The sequence below is a fragment of the Mesoplodon densirostris genome, chromosome 2 (assembly GCF_025265405.1).
Source record: "Mesoplodon densirostris isolate mMesDen1 chromosome 2, mMesDen1 primary haplotype, whole genome shotgun sequence".
In the NCBI taxonomy this organism is placed as follows: domain Eukaryota; kingdom Metazoa; phylum Chordata; class Mammalia; order Artiodactyla; family Ziphiidae; genus Mesoplodon; species Mesoplodon densirostris.
Window position 1 is genome coordinate 117926735 of NC_082662.1, and position 22022 is coordinate 117948756.

The window sequence follows — 22022 nt, forward strand, 5'->3', positions numbered from 1 at the left end:
CCCCTAGATTCTTCATGACATTGTTTTTTTTCCCTTAAATTCCATATGTATGTGTTAGCATACGGTATTTGTCTTTCTCTTTCTGACTTACTTCACTCTGTATGACAAACTCTAGGTCTATCGACCTCATTACAAATAGCTCAATTTTGTTTTTTCTTATGGCTGAGTAATATTCCATTGTATATATGTGCCACATCTTCTTTATCCATTCATCTGATGATGGACACTTAGGTTTTTTCCATCTCTGGGCTATTGTGACTAGAGCTGAAATGAACATTTTGGTACATGTCTCTTTTTGAATTATGGTTTTCTCAGGGTATATGCCCAGTAGTGGGATTGCTGGATCATATGATAGTTCTATTTGTAGTTTTCTAAGGAACCTCCATATTGTTCTCCATAGTGGCTGTACTAATTCACAGTCCCGCCAGCAGTGCAAGAGTGTTCTCTTTTCTTCACACCCTCTCCAGCATTTATTGTTTCTAGATTATTTGATGATGACCATTCTGACTGGTGAGAGATGATATCTCATTGTAGTTTTGATTTGCATTTCTCTAATGGTTAATGATGTTGAACATTCTTTCATGTGTTTGTTGGCAGTCTGTATGTCTTCTTTGGAGAAATGCCTATTTAGGTCTTCTGCCCATTTTTGGATTGGATTGTTTCTTTTTTAATTATTGAGCTGCATGAGCTTCTTGTAAATTTTGGAGATTAATCCTTTGTCAGTTGCTTCATTTGCAAATATTTTCTCCAATTCTGAGGATTGTCTTTTGGTCTTGTTTATGGCTTCCTTTGCTATGCAAAACCTTTGTAGTTTCATTAGGACCCATTTGTTTATTTTTGTTTTTATTTCCATTTCTCTAGGAGGTGGGTCCAAAAGGATCTTGCTGTGATTTATGTCATAGAGTGTTCTGCCTATGTTTTCCTCTAAGAGTTTGATAGTGTCTGGCCTTACATTTAGGTCTTTAATCTATTTTAAGCTTATTTTTGTGTAGGGTGTTAGGGAATGATCTAATTTCATACAATTATATGTACCTGTCCAGTTTTCCCAGCACCACTTATTGAAGAGGCTGTCCTTTCTCCACTGTACATTCCTGCCTCCTTTATCAAAGATAAGTTGACCATATGTGCGTGGGTTTATCTCTGGGCTTTCTATCCTGTTCCATTGAGCTATCTTTCTGTTTTTGTGCCAGTACCACACTGTCTTGATTACTGTAGCTTGGTAATATAGTCTGAAGTCAGGGAGCCTGATTCCTCCAGCTCCGTTTTTTGTTCTCAAGATTGCTTAGGTTATTCGGGGTCTTTTGTGTTTCCATACAATTTGTGAAATTTTTTTCGAGTTCTGTGAAAAATGCAAGTGGTAATTTGATAGGGATTACACTGAATCTGTAGATTGCTTTGGGTAGTAGAGTCATTTTCACAATGTTGATTCTTCCAATCCAAGAACATGGTATATCTCTCCATCTATTTGTATCATCTTTAATTTCTTTCATCAGTGTCTTATAATTTTCTGCATACAGGTCTTTTGTCTCCTTAGGTAGGTTTATTCCTAGATATATTATTCTTTTTGTTGTAATGGTAAATGGGAGTGTTTTCTTGATTTCATTTTCAGATTTTTCATCATTAGTGTATAGTAATGCCAGAGATTTCTGTACATTAATTTTGTATCCTGCTACTTTACCAAGTTCATTGATTATCTCTAGTAGTTTTCTGGCAGTATCTTTAGGATTCTCTATGTATAGTATCATGTCATCTGCAAACAGTGACAGCTTTACTTCTTCTTTTCCAATTTGGATTCCTTTTATTTCCTTTTCTTCTCTGATTGCTGTGGGTAAAACTTCCAAAACTAGGTTGAAGAAGAGTGGTGAGAGTGGGCAGCCTTGTCTTGTTCCTGATCTTAGTGCAAATGCTTTCAGTTTTTCACCATTGAGGACGATGTTGGCTGTGGGGTGTCATATATGACCTTCATTATGTTGAGGAAAGTTCCCTCTATGCCTACTTCCTGTAGGCTTTTTATCATAAATCGGTGTTGAATTTTGTCGAAAGCTTTCTCTGCATATATTGAGATGATCATATGGTTTTTCTTCTTCAATTTGTTAATATGGTGTATCACATTGATGGATTTGCATATATTGAAGAATCCTTGCATTCTTGGAATAAACCCCACTTGATCATGGTGTATGGTCCTTTTAATTTCCTGTTAGATTCTGTTTGCTAGTATTTTGTTGAGGATTTTTGCATCTATGTTCATCGGTGATATTGGCCTGTAGTTTTCTTTCTTTGTGACATCCTTGTGTGTTTTTGGTATCAAGGTGATGGTGGCCTCGTGGAATGACTTTGGGAGTGTTCCTCCCTCTGCTACATTTTGGAAGAGTTTGAGAAGGATGGGCGTTAGCTCTTCTCTAAATGTTTGATAGAATTCTCCTGTGAAGCCATCTGGTCCTGGGCTTTTTTTATTGGAAAATTTTTAATCACAGTCTCACTTTCAGTGCTTGTGATAGATCTGTTCATATTTTCTATTTCTTCATGATTCAGTCTTGGCAGGTTGTGCATTTCTAAGAATTTGTCCATTTCTTCCAGGTTGTCCAATTTATTGGCATAGAGTTGCTTGTAGTAATCTCTCATGATCTTTTGTATTTCTGCAGTGTCATTTGTTAATTCTCCTTTTTCACTTCTAATTTTATTGATTTGAGTCTTCTCCCTTTTTAAATTGATGAATCTGGCTAATTGTTTATCAATTTTGTTTATGTTCTCAAAGAACCAGCTTTTAGTTTTATTGATCTTTGCTATCATTTCCTTCATTTCTTTTTCATTTATTTCTGATCTAATTTTTATGATTTCTTTCCTTCAGCTAACTTTGGAGTTTTTTTTTCTTCTATCTCTAATTGCTTTAGGTGCAAGTTTAGATTGTTTATTTGAGATGTTTCCTGTTTCTTAAGGTGGAATTGTATTGCTATAAACGTCCTTCTTTGAAGTGCTCTTGTTGCATCCCATAGATTTGCATCTTCGTGTCTCCACTGTCCTTTGTTTCTAGGTATTTTTTAAATTAGTTTCTGCTTTATAACAAAGTGAATCAGTCATACATATACATCTGTTCCCACATCCCTTCCCTCATGCATCTCCCTCCCTCCCACCCTCCCCATCCCACCCCTCCAGGCGGTCACAAAGCACCGAGCTGATCACCCTGTGCTCTGCGGCTGCTTCCCACTATCTATCTACCTTGCGTTTGGTAGTGTATATATGTCCATGCCTCTCTTTCGCTTTGTCACAACTTACCCTTCCCCCTCCCCATATCCTCAAGTCCATTCTCAAGTAGGTCTGTGTCTTTATTCCCGTTTTACCCCTAGGTTCTTCATGACATTTTTTTAAAATTCCGTGTATATGTGTTAGCATACGGTATTTGTCTTTCTCTTTCTGACTTACTTCACTCTGTATGACAGACTCTAGGTCTATCCACCTCATTACAAATAGCTCAGTTTCATTTCTTTTTATGGCTGAGTAATATTCAATTGTATATATGTGCCACAACTTCTTTATCCATTCATCCGATGATGGACACTTAGGTTGTTTCCAGCTCCGGGCTATTGTGAATAGAGCTGCAATGAACATTTTGGTGCATGTCTCTTTTTGAATTATGGTTTTCTCAGGGTATATGCCTAGTAGTGGGATTGCTGGATCATATGGTAGTTCTATTTGTAGTTTTTTAAGGAACCTCCATACTGTTCTCCATAGTGGCTGTACCAATTCACATTCCCACCAGCAGTGCAAGAGTGTTCCCTTTTCTCCACACCCTCTCCAGCATTTATTGTTTCTAGATTTCTTGATGATGGCCATTCTGACTGGTGTGAGATGATATCTCATTGTAGTTTTGATTTGCATTTCTCTAATGATTAATGATGTTGAGCATTCTTTCATGTGTTTGTTGGCAGTCTGTATATCTTCTTTGGAGAAATGCCTATTTAAGTCTTCTGCCCATTTTTGGATTGGGTTGTTTGTTTTTTTGCTATTGAGCTGCATGAGCTGTTTATAAATTTTGGAGATTAATCCTTTGTCAGTTGCTTCATTTGCAAATATTTTCTCCCATTCTGAGGGTTGTCTTTTGGTCTTGTTTATGGTTTCCTTTGCTGTGCAAAAGCTTTGAAGTTTCATTAGGTCCCATTTGTTTATCTTTGTTTTTATTTCCATTTCTCTAGGAGGTGGGTTCAAAAGGATCTTGCTGTGATTTATGTCACAGAGTGTTCTACCTATGTTTTCCTCTAAGTGTTTGATAGTTTCTGGCCTTACATTTAAGTCTTTAATCCATTTTGAGCTTATTTTTGTGTATGGTGTTAGGGAATGATCTAATCTCATACTTTTACATGTCCCTGTCCAGTTTTCCCAGCACCACTTATTGAAGAGGCTGTCCTTTCTCCACTGTACATTCCTTCCTCCTTTATCAAAGATAAGTTGGCCATATGTCCGTGGGTTTATCTCTGGGCTTTCTATCCTGACCCACTGATCTATCTTTCTGTTTTTATGCCAGTACCACACTGTCTTAATTACTGTAGCTTTGTAGTATAATCTGAAGTCAGGGAGCCTGATTCTTCCAGCTCCGTTTTTCGTTCTCAAGATTGCTTTGGCTATTCTGGGTGTTTTGTTTTTCCAAACAAATTTTGAAATTTTTTGTTCTAGTTCTGTGAAAAATGCCAGTGGTAGTTTGATAGGGATTGCATTTAATCTGTAGATTGCTTTGGGTAGTAGAGTCATTTTCACAATATTGATTCTTCCAATCCAGGAACATGGTATATCTCTCCATCTATTTGTATCATCTTTCATTTCTTTCATCAGTGTCTTATAATTTTCTGCATACAGGTCTCTTGTCTCCTTAGGTAGGTTTATTCCTAGATATTTTATTCTTTTTGTTGTAATGGTAAATGGGAGTGTTTTCTTGATTTCATTTTCAGATTTTTCATCATTAGTGTACAGGAATGCCAGAGATTTCTGTACATTAATTTTGTATCCTGATACTTTACCAAATTCATTGATTAGCTCTAATAGTTTTTCGGTAGCATCTTTAGGATTCTCTATGTATAGTATCATGTCATCTGCAAACAGTGACAGCTTTATTTCTTCTTTTCCAATTTGGAATCCTTTTATTTCCTTTTCTTCTCTGATTGCTGTGGGTAAAACTTCCAAAACTAGGTTGAAGAAGAGTGGTGAGAGTGGGCAGCCTTGTCTTGTTCCTGATCTTAGTGGAAATGGTTTCAGTTTTTCACCATTGAGGACAATGTTGGCTGTGGGTTTGTCATATATGGCCTTTATTATGTTGAGGAAAGTTCTCTCTATGCCTGCTTTCTGCAGGGTTTTTATCATAAATGGGTGTTGAATTTTGTCGAAAGCTTTCTCTGCATCTATTGAGATGATCATGTGGTTTTTCTCCTTCAACTTGTTAATATGGTGTATCACATTGATTGATTTGCGTATATTGAAGAATCCTTGCATTCCTGGAATAAACCCCACTTGATCATGGCGTATGAGCCTTTTAATGTGCTGTTGGATTCTGTTTGCTAGTATTTTGTTGAGGATTTTTGCATCTATGTGCATCAATGATATTGGCCTGTAGTTTTCTTTCTTTGTGACATCCTTGCCTGGTTTTGGTATCAAGTTGATGGTGGCCTCGTAGAATGAGTTTGGGAGTGTTCCTTCCTCTGAAATTGTTTGGAAGAGTTTGAGAAGGATGGGTGTTAGCTCTTCTCTAAATGTTTGATAGAATTCGCCTGTGAAGCCATCTGGTCCTGGGCTTTTGTTTGATGGAAGATTTTTAATCACAGTTTCAATTTCAGTGCTTGTGATTGGTCTATTCATATTTTCTATTTCTTCCTGAGTCAGTCTTGGCAGGTTGTGCATTTCTAAGAATTTGTCCATTTCTTCCAGGTTGTCCATTTTATTGGCATAGAGTTGCTTATAGTAATCTCTCATGATCTTTTGTATTTCTGCAGTGTCAGTTGTTACTTCTCCTTTTTCATTTCTAATTCTATTGATTTGAGTCTTCTCCCTTCTTTTCTTGATGAGTCTGGCTAATGGTTTGTCAATTTTGTTTATCTTCTCAAAGAACCAGCTTGTAGTTTGGTTGATCTTTGCTATCGTTTCCTTCATTTCTTTTCATTTATTTCTGATCTGATCTTTATGATTTCTTTCCTTCTGCTAACTTTGGGATTTTTTTGTTCTTCTTTCTCTCATTGCTTTAGGTGCACGGTCAGGTTGTTTACTCGAAATGTTTCCTGTTTCTTAAGGTGGGATTGTATTGCTATAAACTTCCCCCTTAGAACTGCTTTTGCTGCGTCCCATAGGTTTTGGGTCGTCGTGTCTCCATTGTCATTTGTTTCTAGGTATTTTTAAATTTCCTCTTTGATTTCTTCCGTGATCACTTCATTATTGACTAGTGAATTGTTTAGCCTCCATGTGTTTGTATTTTTTACAGAACTTTTCCTGTAATTGATGTCTACTCTCATAGCATTGTGGTCGGAAAAGATACTTGATACAATTTCAATTTTCTTCAATTTACCAAGGCTTGATTTGTGACCCAAGATATGATCTATCCTGGAGAATGTTCCATGAGCACTTGAGAAAAATGTGTATTTTGTTGTTTTTGGATGCAATGTCCTAGAAATATCAATTCAGTCCATCTTGTTTAATGTATCATTTAAAGCTTATGTTTCCTTGTTTATTTTCATTTTGGATGATCTGTCCATTGGTGAAAGTGGGGTGTTAATGTCCCCTACTATGAGTGTGTTACTGTTGATTTCCTCTTTTATGGCTGTTAGTATTTGCCTTATGTATTGAGGTGCTCCTATGTTGGGTGCATAAATATTTACAATTGTTATATCTTCTTTTTGGATTGATCCCTTGATCATTATGTAGTGTCCTTCTTTGTCTCTTCTAATAGTCTTTATTTTAAAGTCTACGTTGTCTCATATAAGAATTGCAACTCCAGCTTTCTTTTGATTTCCATTTGTATGGAATATCTTTTTCCTTCCCCTTACTTTCAATCTGTATGTGTCTCTAGGTCTGAAGTGGGTCTCTTGTAGACAGCATATATATGAGTCTTGTTTTTGTATCCATTCAGCCAATCTGTGTTTTTTGGTGCGAGCATTTAGTCCATTTACATTTAAGGTAATTATCGATATGTAAGTTCCTATTCCCATTTCCTTAATTGTTTGGGGTTCGTTATTGTAGGTATTTTCCTTCTGTTGTGTTTCTTCCCTAGAGAAGTTCCTTTAGCATTTGTTGTAAAGCTGGTTTGGTGGTGCTGAACTCTCTCAGCTTTTGCTTGTCTGTAAAGGTTTTCATTTCTCCATCACATCTGAATGAGATCCTTGCTGGGTAGAGTAGTCTTGGTTGCAGGTTTTTCTCCTTCATCACTTTAATTATGTCCTGCCACTCCCTTCTGGCTTGTAGAGTTTCTGCTGAGAGATCAGCTGTTAACCTGACGGAGATTCCCTTGTGTGTTATTTGTTGTTTTTCCCTTGCTGCTTTTAGTATGATTTCTTTGTGTTTAATTTTTGACAGTTTGATTAATATGTGTCTTGGCGTATTTCTCCTTGGGTTTATTCTATATGGGACTCTCTGTGCCTCCTGGACTTGATTAACTATTTCCTTTCCTATATTAGGGAAGTTTTCAACTATAATCTCTTCAAATATTTTCTCAGTCCCTTCCTTTTTCTCTTCTTCTTCTGGAACCCCTATAATTCGAATGTTGGTGCGTTTAATGTTGTCCCTGAGGTCTCTGAGACTGTCCTCTGTTCTTTTCATTCTTTTTTCTTTATTTTGCTCTGCATCAGTTATTTCCACTATTTTATCTTCCACCTCACTTATCTGTTCTTCTGCCTCAGTTATTCTGCTACTGATACCATCTAGAGTATTTTTCATTTCATTTATTGTTTTTTTTTTTTTTTTTTTTTTTTTTTTTTTTTTCGGTACGTGGACCTCTCACTGCTGTGGCCTCTCCCGTTGAGGAGCACAGGCTCCGGACACGCAGGCTCAGCGGCCATGGCTCACGAGCACAGCTGCTCTGCGGCATGTGGGATCTTCCCAGACCGGGGCACGAATCCATGTCCCCTGCATCGGCAGGCAGACTCTCAACCTCTGTGCCACCAGGGAAGCCCCCATTTATTGTGTTTTTAATCGATGCTTGATTCATCTTTAGTTCTTCTAGGTCCTTGTTAACTGTTTCTTGCATGTTGTCTATTCTATTTCCATGATTTTGGATCACGGAAATAGAATCTTGGATCATCTTTACTATCATTATTCTGAATTATTTTTCAGGTAGACTGCGTATTGCCTCTTCATTTGTTAGGTGTGATAGGTTTTTATCTTGCTCATTCACCTGCTGTGTGTTTTTCTGTTTTCTCATTTTGCTTATCTTCCTGTGTTTGGGGTCTCCTTTTTGCAGGCTGCAGATTCATAGTTCTCCTTGTTTTTCTTGTCTGTCCCCAGTGGCTAAGGTTGTTTCAGGAGGTTGTGTAGGCTTCCTGGTGGGGGGGAGTAGTGCCTGTGTTCTGGTGGTTGAGGCTCGATCTTGTCTTTCTGGTGGACAGGTCCACGTCTGGTGGTGTGTTTTGGGGTGCCTGTGGCCTTATTATGTTTTTAGGCAGCCTCTCTGCTAATGGGTGGGGTTGTGTTCTTGCCTTGCTACCTGCTTGGCATAGGGTGACCAGCACTGTAGCTTGCTGGTCGTTGACTGAAGCTGGGTGCTGGTGTTGAGATGGAGATCTCTGGGATATTTTCGCCGCTTGATATTATGTGGAGCTGGGAGGTCTTGTGGACCTCCTCTTGTGGACCCGTGTCCTGAAGTTGGCTCTCCCACTTCAGAGACACAGCACTGAGTCCTTGCTGCAGCACCAAGAGCCTTTCATCTACCCGGCTCAGAATAAAAGGCAGAAAAAGTAGAAAGAAAGAATTAGTAGAGGAAAGAAAGAGAGAGAGAAAGAAAGGAAGAAGGAAAGAAAGGAAGGAAGGAAGAAATAAAGAAAGAAAGAAAGAAAGGAGAGAGGGAGGCAGGAAGGATGGAAAGAAAGAAAGACAGAAAGGAGGGAGGGAGGGAGGAAGGATACAAAAAGAAAGAGTGAAATGAAGAAGGGAGGGAGGGAGGGAAGAAAGAAAGAAAGAAAGACAAACAGGAGGGAGGGAGGGAGGAATGAAAGAAAGAGAGAAGATAAAGTAAAATAGAATAAAGTATAAAATATAGTAGCATTATTAAAAATAAAAAAAGTAATTATTGAAACCCCCCCCCAAAAAAAAACGGATGGATAGAACCCTGGGTCCTATGGTGGAAGCAAAGCTATACAGAGAAAATCTCACACAGAAACATGCCCATACACATTCACAAAAAGAGAACAGGGGAAAAAAAATCGAAAATCTTGCTCTCCAAGTCCACATCCTCAATTTGGGATAATTCGTTGTAAAAAGAGGAAAAGGGGTAAAAGCCTGAAATCTTGCTCTCAAAGTCCACCTCCTTAATTTGGGATAATTCGTTGTAAGAAGAGGAAAAGGGGAAAAAATCTTAAATCTTGTCCTCAACGTCCACCTCCTCAATTTGGGATGATTCGCTGTCCATTCATGCACTCCACAGACACAGGGCACATCAAGCGGATCGTGGAGCTTTAATCCGCTGCCTCCGAGGCTGCACAGAGAGATTTCCCTGTCTCTTCTCTGCTCTCACAGCTCCCGGGTCTCAGCCTTGAACCTGGCCCCGCCTCTGCACGTAGGTCGCCGGAGGGCGTCCGTTCTTCGCTCAGACAGGACGGGTTTAAAGGAGCCGCTGATTCGGTGGCTCTGGCTCACTCAGGCCGAGGGGAGGGAGGGGCACACAGTGCGGGACGGGCCTGCGGCAGCAGAGGCCAGCGTGACATTGCACCAGCCTGAGGCGCTCTGTGCACTTTCCCGGGGAAGCCCTCCCTGTGTCCCAGGACCCCGGCAGTGACGGGCTGCACAGGCTCCCCGGAAGAGGGGGTGGACAGTGACCTGCGCTCGCACACAGACCTTGTGGCGGTGGCAGCAGCAGCCCCAGCGTCCCACATCCGTCTCCGTGGTCCGCGCCTTCAGCCGTGGCTTGCGCCCGTCTCTGGAGCTTCTTTAAGCAGTGCTCTTAATGCTCTCTCCTAGCGCATCAGGAAACAAAGAGGGAAGAAAAAGTCTCTTGCCTCTTCGGCACCTCCAGACTTTTTCCCTGGACTCCCTCTGGGCTAGCCGCGGCGCACCAACCCCTTCAGGCTCTCTTCCTGCCGCCAGCCCGAGTCCTCTCCCTGCGCTCCGACCAAAACCCGATACCCGAGCCTCAGCTCCCAGCCCCGCCCGCCCCGGCGGCTGAGCCGACAAGGCTCTCGGGCTGGTGAGTGCCAGTCGGCACTGATCCTCTGTGCGGGAATCTCTCCGCCTTGCCTTCCGCACCCCTGTGGCTGCGTTCTACTCCGCGGCTCTGAAGCTTTCCCCCTCCGCCACCCGCTGTCTCCGCCCACAAAGGGGCTTCTAGTGTGTGGAAACCTTTCCTCCTTCACGGCTCCCTCCCACTGGTGCAGGTCCCTTCCCTATCCTTTTGTCTCTGTTTATTCTTTTTTCTTTTGCCCTACCCATGTATGTGGGGAGTTTCTTGCCTTTTGGGGGGTCTGAGGTCTTCTGTCAGCGTTCAGTAGGTGTTCTGTAGGAGTTGTTCCACGTGTAGATGAATTTCTGATGTATCTGTGGGGAGGAAGGTGATCTCCGTGTCTTACTCTTCCGCCATCTTCCTCCGGATTCTGATTTGCATATATTGAAGAATCCTTGCACCCCTGGGTTAAATCCCACTTAATCATGGTGTATGATCCTTTTAATGTGTTATTGGATTCAGTTTGCTAGTATTTTGTTGAGGATTTTTGCAACTATATTCATCAGTGATATTGGCCTGTAATTTTTTTGTGGTATCTTTGTCTGGTTTAGGTGTCAGGGTGATGGTGGCCTCATAGAATGAGTTTGGGAGTGTTCCTTCCTCAACAATATTTTGGAAGAGTTTGAGAAGGATGGGTGTTAACTCTTCTCTAAATGTTTGATAGAATTCACCTGTGAAGCCATCCGGGCCTGGACTTTTGTTTGTTGGAAGATTTTTAATCACAGTTTCAATTTCATTACTTGTGATCGGTCTGTTCATACTTCTGTTTCTTCCTGGTTCAGTCTCGGAAGGTTATACCTTTCTAAGACTTTGTCTATTTCTTCCAGGTTGTCCATTTTATTGGCATAGAGTTGCTTGTAGTAGTCTCTTAGGATGCTTTGTATTTCTGTGGTGTCTGTTGTAACTTCTCCTTTTTCATTTCTAATTTTTTTGCTTTGAGTCCTCTCCCTCTTTTTCTTGATGTGTCTGGCTAATGATTTATCAATTTTGTTTATCTTCTCAAAGAATGAGCTTTCATTTTTATTGATCTTTGGCATTGTTTTCTTTGTTTCTATTTCATTTATTTCTGCTCTGATCTTTACAATTTCTTTCCTTCTGCTATCTTTGGGTTTTGTTTGTTCTTCTTTCTCTAGTTCCTTTACGTGTAAAGTTAGATTGTTTGAGATTTTTCTTGTTTCTTGAGGTAGGCTTTATAGGTATAAAGTTCCCTCTTAGAATTGATTTTGCTAATCCCATAGGTTTTGGGTCATCACGTTTTCATTGTCATTTGTCTCTAGGTATTTTTTGATTTCCTCTTTGATTTCTTCAGTGATCTCTTGGTTGTTTAGTAACATACTGTTTAGCCTCCATGTGTTTGTGTTTTTTAAGTTTTTTTCCATGTAATTCATTTCTAATCTCATAGCATTGTGGTCAGAAAAGATGCTTGATATGATTTCAATTTTCTTAAAGTTACTGAGGTTTTATTTGTAACCCAAGATGTGATCTATCCTGGAGAATGTTCCATGCACACTTAAGAAGAAAGTGTAATCTGCTGTTTTTGGATAGAATGTCCTATAAATATCAATTAAATCTATATGGTCTATTGTGTCATTTAAAGCTTCTCTTTCCTTATTTATTTTCATTTTGGATGATCTGTCCATTGGTGCAAGTGAGTTGTTAATGTCCCCCACTATTATTGTGTTAGTTGATTTCCTCTTTTATAGCTGTTAGCAGTTGCCTTATGTATTGAGGTGCTCCTATGTTGGGTGCATATATATTTATAATCGTTATATCTTCTTGGATTGATCCCTTGATCATTAGGTAGTCTCCTTCCTTGTCTCTTGTACCACTCTATTTTAAAGTCTATTTTATCTGATATGAGTATAGCTACTCCAGGTTTCTTTTGATTTCCATTTGCATGGAATATCTTTTTCCATCCCCTCACTTTCAGTCTGTATGTGTCCCTAGGTCTGAAGTGGGTCTCTTGTAGACAGCATATATATGGGTCTTATTTTTGTATCCATTCAGTAAGGCTGTGTCTTTTGGTTGGAGCATTTAATCCATTTACTTTTAAGGTAATTATTGACATGAACATTTTCTTATTTGTTTTGGGTTTATTTTTGTAGATCCTTTTCTTCTCTTGTGTTTCCCACTTAGAGAAGTTCCTTTAGCATTTGTTGTAGAGCTGGTTTAGTGGTGCTGAATTCTCTTAGCTTTTGCTTGTCTGTAAAGCTTTTGATTTCTCCATGGAATCTGAATGAGATCCTTGTGAGGTAGAACAATCTTGGTTGTAGGTTCTTCCCTTTCATCACTTTAAGTATATCATGCCACTCCCTTCTGGCTTGTAGAGTTTCTGTTGAGAAATCAGCTGTTAACCTTATGGGAGTTCCATTGTATGTTATTTGTCATTTTTCCCTTACTGCTTTCAATAATTTTTCTTTGTCTTTAATTTTTGCCAATTTGATTACTGTGTGTCTCAGCAAGTTTCTCCTTGGGTTTATCCTGTATGGGACTCGCTGTTCTCCCTGGACTTGGGTGGCTATTTCCTTTCCCATGTTAGGGAAGCTTTTGACTATAGTCTCTTCAAATATTTTCTCTGTTTCTTTCTCTCTCTCTTCTCCTTCTGGGACCCCAGAATGCGAATGTTGCTGTGTTTAATGTTGTCTCAGAGGTCTCCTATGCTGTCTTCACTTCTTTTCATTCTTTTTTCTTTATCCTGTTCTGCAGCAGTGAATTCCACCATTCTGTCTTCCAGGTCACTTATCCGTTCTTCTGCCTCAGTTATTCTGCTATTGATTCCTTCTAGTTTAGTTTTCATTTCAGTTATTGTATTGTTCATCTCTGTTTGTTTGTTTTTTAATTCTTCTAGGTCTTTGTTAAAATTTTCTTGCATCTTCTCGATCTTTGCCTCCATTCTTTTTTCTGAGGTCTTGGATCATCTTCACTATCATTATTCTGAATTCTTTTTCTGGACGGTTGCCTATCTCAACTTCATTTAGTTGTTTTTCTGGGGTTTTATCTTGTTCCTTCATCTGGTACATAGCCCTCTGCCTTTTCATCTTGTCTATCTTTCTCTGAATGTGGTTTTTGTTCCCCAGGGTGCAGGATTGTAGTTCTTCTTGCTTCTGCTGTCTGCCCTCTGGTGGATGATGCTATCTAAGTGGCTTGTGCAAGTTTCCTGATGGGAGGGACTGGTGGTGGGTAGAGCTGACTGTTGCTCTAGTGGGCAGAGCTCAGTAAAACTTTCATCCACTTGACTGCTGATTGGTGGGGCTGGGGTCCCTCCCTTTTGGGTGTTTGGCCTCATGCAACCCAACACTGGAGCCTACCTGGGCTCTTTGGTGGGGCTAATGGCAGACTGTGGGTGGGCTCACGGCAAAGAGTACTTCACAGAACTTCTGCTGTCAGTGTCCTTGTCCCCACGGTGAGCCACAGCCACCCCCCGCCTCTGCAGGTGACCCTCCAACACTAGCAGGCAGGTCTGGTTCAGTCTCCCCTGCAGTCACTGTTCCTTCCCCTGGGCCCCAATGTGCACACTACTTTGTGTGTGCCCTCCAAGAGTGGAGTCTCTGTTTCCCTCATTCCTGTCAAAGTCCTGCAATTAATTCCCACTAGGCTTCAAAGTCTGATTCTGTAGGAATTCCTCCTCCTGTTGCTGGACCACCAGGTTGTGAAGCCTGACGTGGGGCTCAGAACCTTCACTCCAGTGGGTATAAGTGTTCTCCTGTCTGTGAGTCACTGACCCAGCAGTACTGGGATTTGATTTTACTGTGATTGTGCCCCCTCCAACCATCTCATTGTGGCTTCTCCTTTGTCTTTGGATGTGGGGTATCTTTTTTGGTGAGTTCCAATGTCTTCCTGTCGATGATTGTCCAGCAGCTAGTTGTGACTCTGGTGTTCTCATAAGAGGGAGTGAAAGCATGTCCTTCTACTCTGCCATCTTGGTTCGTCCCCCTCTATTTAATTTTTAACAGGTCACTTTGGAATGGCTTTTCACTGTGTTTCCTGCTTTTCCTCCTAACTCTGGAACCCTACACTCCACAGGCCCTCCTTTCCATGTGCTGCCTCTTCCTTTCCCTGCAGATCCTAACCAGTGTAGAGTTTTGAATGTGTAAAATGTGCATAATTATGTGTGAGTGCTTTGCATGGGTATGCATGTATATATGTGCCTGCATATATGTAGTCATGTATGTATGTGCACATATGTGCATATTGTGTATATTTGTGTTCATGTATGCACATATACACAAGTGAGAATAGATTCATACCTCTGTGTGTCTAATAAGTGCATTTCTGAAGTTTATTGTTGTCTAAGAAAGAGCTTTCTTTTTGAGTTAAAACAGGTAAAAAAATGAGAATCCACCTCATCTTGCCTTCTAAAGAAACAAGGCATCTTCTGGCAAGGTGGAAAGAATCAAATCTATCAGGCATGTCACTCAGAATGGAGTAGACCAATGCAAACTTCTGCAGGTGCTTTGTATTCCTGGACTCCTCCAGCTTTGGGGAACTGCAGCTCGTGCTCTTTGCATTGTTCCTCTCCCTGTATCTTTTCACCCTGACCATCAATGTCTTTATTATCATAATCATCAGGCTCAACGGCCATCTGCACACCCCTATGTACCTCTTCCTTTCCTTCTTACCTTTCTCTAAGACCTGCTATACCTTGGGCATTATCCCTAGGATGCTTTCCGGCCTGGTCAGGGGTGGGCAGGTCATCTCCTATGTGGGCTGTGCTGTCCAAGTGTTCTTCTCTGCTTTGTGGACCTGTACCACCTGCTTCCTCCTGGCTGTCATGGGCTTTGACAGATATGTAGCCATCTGTGCCTCACTACACTATGCCAGCCAGGTTGGCACCTCCTTCTTGAGTGGGTATCTCTTTGGGCTGGGAATGACACTGGTCATTTTCCACCTCCCATTTGCAGCTCCCATGAGATCCAACACATTTTTTGTGACACGCTGCCAGTGCTGAGCCTGGCCTGTGGAGATACAGGCCTGAGTGAGCTAGGGATCCTTATCCTCAGCCTGTTGGTCCTCCTGGTCTCCTTCTCCTTCATCACTATCTCCTACACCTACATTCTGACAGCAATCCTGAAGATCCCCTCCAATGAGGGGTGGAAGAAGCCCTTCTCTACTTGCCCCTCACACCTCACAGTGGTCATCGTTCACTATGGCTATGCCTCCTTCATGTACCTGAGACCCAAAGCCAGTTACTCTCTTGAGCAGGACCACCTTATTGCTGTCACCTATACTGTGGTGACTCCCCTCCTCAATCCCACTATTTATAGTCCATGAAATAGGGCTGTGCAGACAGCCCTGAGAAATGCTTTCTGAGGGAGGTTGCTGGGTAAAGGATGAAGGCTACCATAATGGGATAGTATCCTCTATGTAGGCTGGACATACACCAGAAACCCAAGCCAATGGGACAGATATTCAGGGCTTTAGACCAAAGCTACCCCAACTCCAATTCCCCGAGAGAGCCCCATCCTGTCTCTTGCATGCCCCCTCACCCCCAGGGCTTCTGGGGAATGCAGATGCAGGGTTTCCTGCTCTGGTTACTGTGCTTAACTCACACTGATCTCAGGCTCTGAATTTTCACTTTCAGCCTCCCATACACCACACTTAGTTCCTGAAACCCAGTTCATTAAGAATTTTCTAACTGAGCTGAACAAGATGAGGGGAGTTTCAAGTGCCCAAGTTCAAAGCAGAGTTGGCTGGGGCACTGTCAGGGATACTGTAGAGATTTCTAAAATCATTTCATAATTAGATTATCTGACCAATAATGTTCTTCCAATATCTGAATCTCAGTGACTATAAGGTTGGCAAATCAGTTTGAATGCTTTCCTAAATGAAGAGGTCAGTTATTATTATTTTTTCTCTCCCAAAAGGTGTCTTTAATCTTTTTATGTAGTTGTCTTCTTTATCTCTGGCTCATTATTACTTTGCCCTATTCTTTTTAATTGGCTCTTCTAGTTGCTTAACTTCTATTTCAGAAAATAGATTTATTTACTATTTCCTTCAATAATAGTTGTTGCTCTCTAATGGCCTCCTAATCTTGGGTGTAAGGACCTCCTCACTTGAGTCACTCCCTAGTATGGATACTACTCTTTAGAATCTATGGTGGAACTCTCTGTCCTGCCTATTTTACTTTCAACTCACAATATGTCATGCATGGTACCAGACATTTCTAGGGATAAGTAAAGGTGGAATGAATTCACACAGTTGTCAGGAAGAAGTTTGAATACAGATTCTGCCACTTACAGTGTGACCCTGGGTAAGTTATTTAATCTTTCTCAGCTTCAAAGTCCTCACTTGTAAAACGGTTGTAACTTCATAGTTTTGTGTGGCTGACTAAACAGGTTCATACGAGTAAATAATTTAGTGCAATAATTGGATCATAAAAATCTTCCAATAAATGTCACCTGCTAGTATTAATAATGTGCTAAGCAAAGTGATACTGGCTTTTAGTTTAGGGAGAGGTTATTTTCGGTGGAGGATCAGAGCAGATTTCATGTCTAAGGTAGTACTTGAACTTGTTCCTAAAGAATGAGTAAATTTTGAATGCAGTAAGTGGAAATAAAGTGCATATATTCTAAGAAGACAGAACAGAATAACTACAGTCTCAGTGGCAAGACAATATAGGCTTATTACAGAGTGTGGTGAGTTGTCCAGAGGGACAAAATATCTCACAAATGATGGGTGAAGTTAACTTGGGTTAAGATTTCTTTGAGGAGAGCATTGTGAATACCTTGCTTCAGACTTGATACTTTTGGTAGTGGAAGATAGGACACAGTATACCTTTGAGCAGAGAGTGGAGTTGAATCTGGGAAGTGATTTAGGAAGATTAATCCAGCAGCAGAGAGGATGATAAATCTCAGCAAGGAGAAAACAGAGGCAAGAAGATCAGTAAGAAATCCATTGCCATCATTTAAAGAAAGGCAAAAAGACCTGAACAAGGATAGAGGTATTGGAAACTGAAAGAAATGGAAACATAAGAGATTCTGAAAATGTAGGATTCATGTGATTCTTCAATGAGTTAGAAGTGGGACAAAACTTAAGAGAGAGGAAAGAACTTACATTGGGGGAATGTTTTTCAGATAGGAATCCATATTTTTACATGCTCTCAGGGAAGAAACATATCCTCTAGGGAGAATTCAGTGGAAATCAAATTTGGCAGGAAGAAAGCTAGTCCAAGAGAAGAGAATAGGTTGTAGAGAAGTAGGAGATTCAGTTAAATGGCAGAAAGACTTGGGTTAGGGGAGAAAAGCCATGTACTCTAGGCTCCTTTTCACTAGGTCTGGAAGTAATCTCCTCATTGCATTGAGGTATTTGAGCAAATTCATTTCCAAAACGTATTCAGTTCATCTAGCATAACATTCCCTAAATGCACACTCAACAATGATGGGTAAAGATGTTCTAAAAATTGCTATGTAATACTCAAAGTTCAATCTACCTTCCAAATGTGGTAATCTTAAGTATGAAAGGGTATAAAAATCACATGAGGGATCTTTCAGTATATGTTCCTGGGAGCCATCTCAATAGACCTTGACACAATTGATCTGGGGTGACAGGCAGAAATAGTTTACAAAATGTGCCTAGGTGATTCAAATTCCCTCCCTTGATTATGAATATGGCCATGTGTTTAAAAAGAACAAATCCTCCTCCCAGGTATATACATACGTATACACATAGCAAAGCAGAGGTCCCTCTGATGTGAACATGACCACATATGCCCAACTCATTGTTCTTTAAAGAGCCAATTTATTCCATAAAGCTCTGGAGTCAGATTTCCTGAGTTTAAAGCCTAGCTTTGCCACTTTTTAGATGTGTGATCTAGAGGAAGTTTATTAACATTTCTGTGCCTCTATTCTCAATGGCAAAATGAAATTTTAACAGTATCTATTTTGTAGGCCTTTTTGTGATGATTAAGATAAAATCTTTAGAACAGAGTCTGCCATACATGAAACAACCAATATGACCATATTTTATTATTTGGAGTTTCTAGGCAGAATCAATTTAGCCTGACATATTTGTTACCTAGTTCATGCTGGCAGAAGCCAGCGCTGGCAGTGTCCAGCATCTTATATTTCATGATATAACCAGCCAAAGAAGAGTAAAGTGCTGTTACCTGGCACAGTGTCTGACTGGAGAATGTAGGAAGATGGACCTAGATCCAGAGACCCGAGAAGAGTAGGTACTGGGAAATGGATCAGCCTATAGGAAAAAAGAATCAGATGGCTTCCAGGCAAATGTGTGGCATCAGGGAAGCCCATAGAATGTAAAAGGGAGAGTTCTGTTAAAAGTGGAATCGTTTTTGAGTCCCAATCAAGCAATAAGAATCATAAAAGAAAAATCAAGGGCTTCCCTGGTGGCACAGTGGTTGAGAGTCCGCCTGCCGATGCAGGGGACACGGGTTCGTGCCCCGGTCTGGGAAGATCCCACATGCCGCGGAGCGGCTGGGCCCGTGAGCCATGGCCGCTGAGCCTGTGCATCCGGAGCCTGTGCTCCGCAACGGGAGAGGCCACAACAGTGAGAGGCCCGTGTACCACAAAAAAAAAAAAGAAAAATCAAGAATGTAGCCTCAGGGCTGGGTCTCAGAGGCAGGCTCCCCTCTATAAATTGTAAAGAAAAGAGTTACCAAAGAGCAGCAGGGATTCCAGTTCAAAGTAAGTAAACAGAAGGTCAAGAAAAGATCACTTTGAAATATTAGGAACTTAACCCTGAGATCAAGAGGAAAATTTGATACAAGTTCTAATTGTTATAATATTATAAATTGAATATTTATAGTCCCCAATTATGTATGATAATTCCCATATTACCATTTTTTGCTTGAGTGCATGGGTGGTCAGAATCTGATTTCAGAAGATGCTGTATGTAACTCTAACAGTACCATCTTCTTAGGGAATTTTTGTTGATTCTTTAGATAAATACAATCTTCTTTAGCCTCTATATTATTAATCTCCTTTTATGAGATGGTACTACTGGTCCTTTGCCTTAAAGACTAACCACATGCTTAATAATCTGCTTTAGCACTTACAGATACTTGGCAGGGTTCAGGAGGAGAATGAAACCATAGTCACTTTTGCCTTTGGTTATTACAAACATACATTTTTTAGATTTTCCATATTTGGGCAGTGTGATATTAAATGACACTGATTTTTGATGGCCTACTGGGCTATGAATATTTTCAACTGTAATCATATTTGGTAACTCATAATTTGGTAACACAATTTAGACATTTATGAACATTTTTTGAAATACTTTTATTATTGTCATACTTCATAGTACCCAATTGTTTAAGCAAAAATCAGTAAAAATATTTATACATTATTAGCAGCAAAGACAGCTTTATAGTTTTAACCAAAATTTCTATAAATGGCTCCTGTGACAGGATTTTTCCCTTAGCAAGGACTAATTTCTATACAAAGAATGGGATTGAGACTTGAAATGGTAACCAAGTGGCAATATACATGGATAAGGAGGTGGAGTCTGTGCAGGATACAAAAACAGCTAGGCAGTTTCATACTGAGAAAAAAAATGAACTAATTCTTCTCACAAGCAAATGACACCATAAATTTTTACAAGTCAGAACAGAATGTCAGCATTCAAACCTGTTCAGATCAAACCTGGTCTGGAAATTATTTGGAAATAGCACCACCTCTTGTTTTTTTTTTTTTTTTTTTCTCTTTTCTTTTTTCTTTTTTCTTTTAGAGATTTTATTTTATTTTTTTTAGAATATAATTGCTTTCCAATGTTGTGTTAGTTTCTGCTGTACAATAAAGTGAATCAGCTCTACGTATACCTATATCTCCTCCCTCTTGGACTTTCTTCCCCCACATCCCACTCGTCTAGGTCACCACAGAGCACTGAGCCGAGCTCCCTGTGCTATACAGCGGGTTCCCACTAGGGATCTATTTTACACATGGTAGCATATTTATGTCAAACCTAATCTCCCAATTCATCCCACTCTCCCCTTCCCCCTCTGTGTTCACATGTCCGTTCTCTACGTCTGTATCTCTATTCCTGCCCTGCAAACAAGTTCATCTGTACCATTTTTCTAGATTCCACATATATGCGTTAATATACGATCTTTGTTTTTCTCTTTCTGACTTACTTCACTCCGTGGAAGCAACCTAATTGTCCATCGAAAGATGAATGGATAAAGAAGATATGGTGTATATATATATATATATATAAAGGAGTATTACTCAGTCATAAATAGGAACAAAATTGTGTCATTTGTTCTTTTCCTTAATTCTATAAAAATTCTACTGACTCTTAACACTAATAGGAGATAGAAGTAAATCAAAACAAAGATTCTTTTTATCACATTAAAATTTTGGAGAAAATTCAGGGACATACAGGACAAAAAAAAGACCTGCCATGCTCATATTTTGCTGTTCTGAGAGTAATAACTTCACTTTAATGGGGAAGTATGAAAAATGGACAGATTAAGAAGAAAATGTGTGCTGTGCTGGTCTTCTCTGTGTGATTCCATTTTATAGACTAAAATATTGGGGTTTCCCAGAATATCAAATATCTCCATTTTCAAAAGTAAGAATTTAAACACATTTCAAGCTCAAGAAACACTGTTTGTAAGTTATCTTGGATCTTATGTATCTACTGCACCCAAGCACTTATTTACAGTGTAATTAGATGCCTATATTTAGATGACAGTACAATTCTCAGAAATATAGAAACCCAATTGAGTCAGGAACATTTTACTTCATATTGTGCTATCAAAAAGAACTTTAAAAATGTTTTTTTAAAAGAGGAAATACTTTATTCTATAATCAGAAAAGACACAAAGCAATAAGGATAGGTAGAAATCAACAAATGAAAAATAGAGACCTTGTTTAATACCCCTCAGCAGTGACTAGTTGCATATAAAATAAACCCATGGCCTCCTCTCCTCCAATTTTGTTAATGCCTTTATTTCCCAAGCTCAATAATTTTTTTCAGGTCCTGCAATAAATGTAACACACACACACACACACACACACACACACACACACACACACACACGACTATCTTTCCACCCTCTATACTCGCCTGTCTTCTTCGTCCCCTAATACTTCCCACAACACCAAGATTCAATATTCTCTGACCCAGGAATAGCTGCTTATCACTTGCCAAAGTAGGAATTGATGAAGCCAACATAATCATAGCCAGCAGGCTGGCTTCGGCCGCGTGGGTCCATGTATTGCTGCATATGTGAGGCACAGAATGACACTTGTTCTGGGGTTAGGGCCTGAACATAAAAAAAGAAAGAAAGAAAGAAAGAAATACAGTAATAAGGATTAAAAATAGCTGGCTCTTTGGGGCTTTTAATATGCCCTAAACCCAGGAAGTGGAGAGACTTTGGAAGAAGAAGCCAGCCCTGGTCCTATCATGTGCTTTTCTTATAGAAAGAAATCTATAATTTCTAATGAATAAGACCAACTCATCTCTTCAACTTAGTTCTTATCCAAAGAGTCCCATCTCACTCTGACTGCACTATTTACACCATTCTCTAAATTTGGCTTATTAAATAAACAGGATAAATAAATAGCCTTAAAAACCAAGTAGCATGTTTGGGATTGACACTGAGAGTCGTTAGAGATTGACTGTAGATTTTTGAGTTGTGTCAAGACAACATGAGTGATCA

At 39.9% G+C, this 22022-nt stretch overlaps 2 protein-coding genes across 2 annotated transcripts in view; one reads left to right on the forward strand and one right to left on the reverse strand.

Annotated features, from left to right (window-relative positions):
- Nucleotides 1-13728: 13728 nt before the first annotated feature.
- LOC132503717 (olfactory receptor 10Z1-like) lies at nt 13729-15733 on the forward strand. Its single transcript, XM_060120435.1, is given in 3 exon segments — nt 13729-13781; nt 14849-15288; nt 15291-15733. Coding segments are annotated over 3 exon segments (936 nt in total).
- A 5767-nt stretch (nt 15734-21500) lies between these two features.
- Nucleotides 21501-22022, reverse strand: part of SPTA1 (spectrin alpha, erythrocytic 1) — a 73461-nt gene continuing 72939 nt past the window's right edge. Inside the window, exon 51 of the mRNA XM_060088306.1 lies at nt 21501-21626. Within this exon, the coding sequence (XP_059944289.1) occupies nt 21501-21626 (126 nt within the window). The remainder of the gene's footprint in view (nt 21627-22022) is intronic.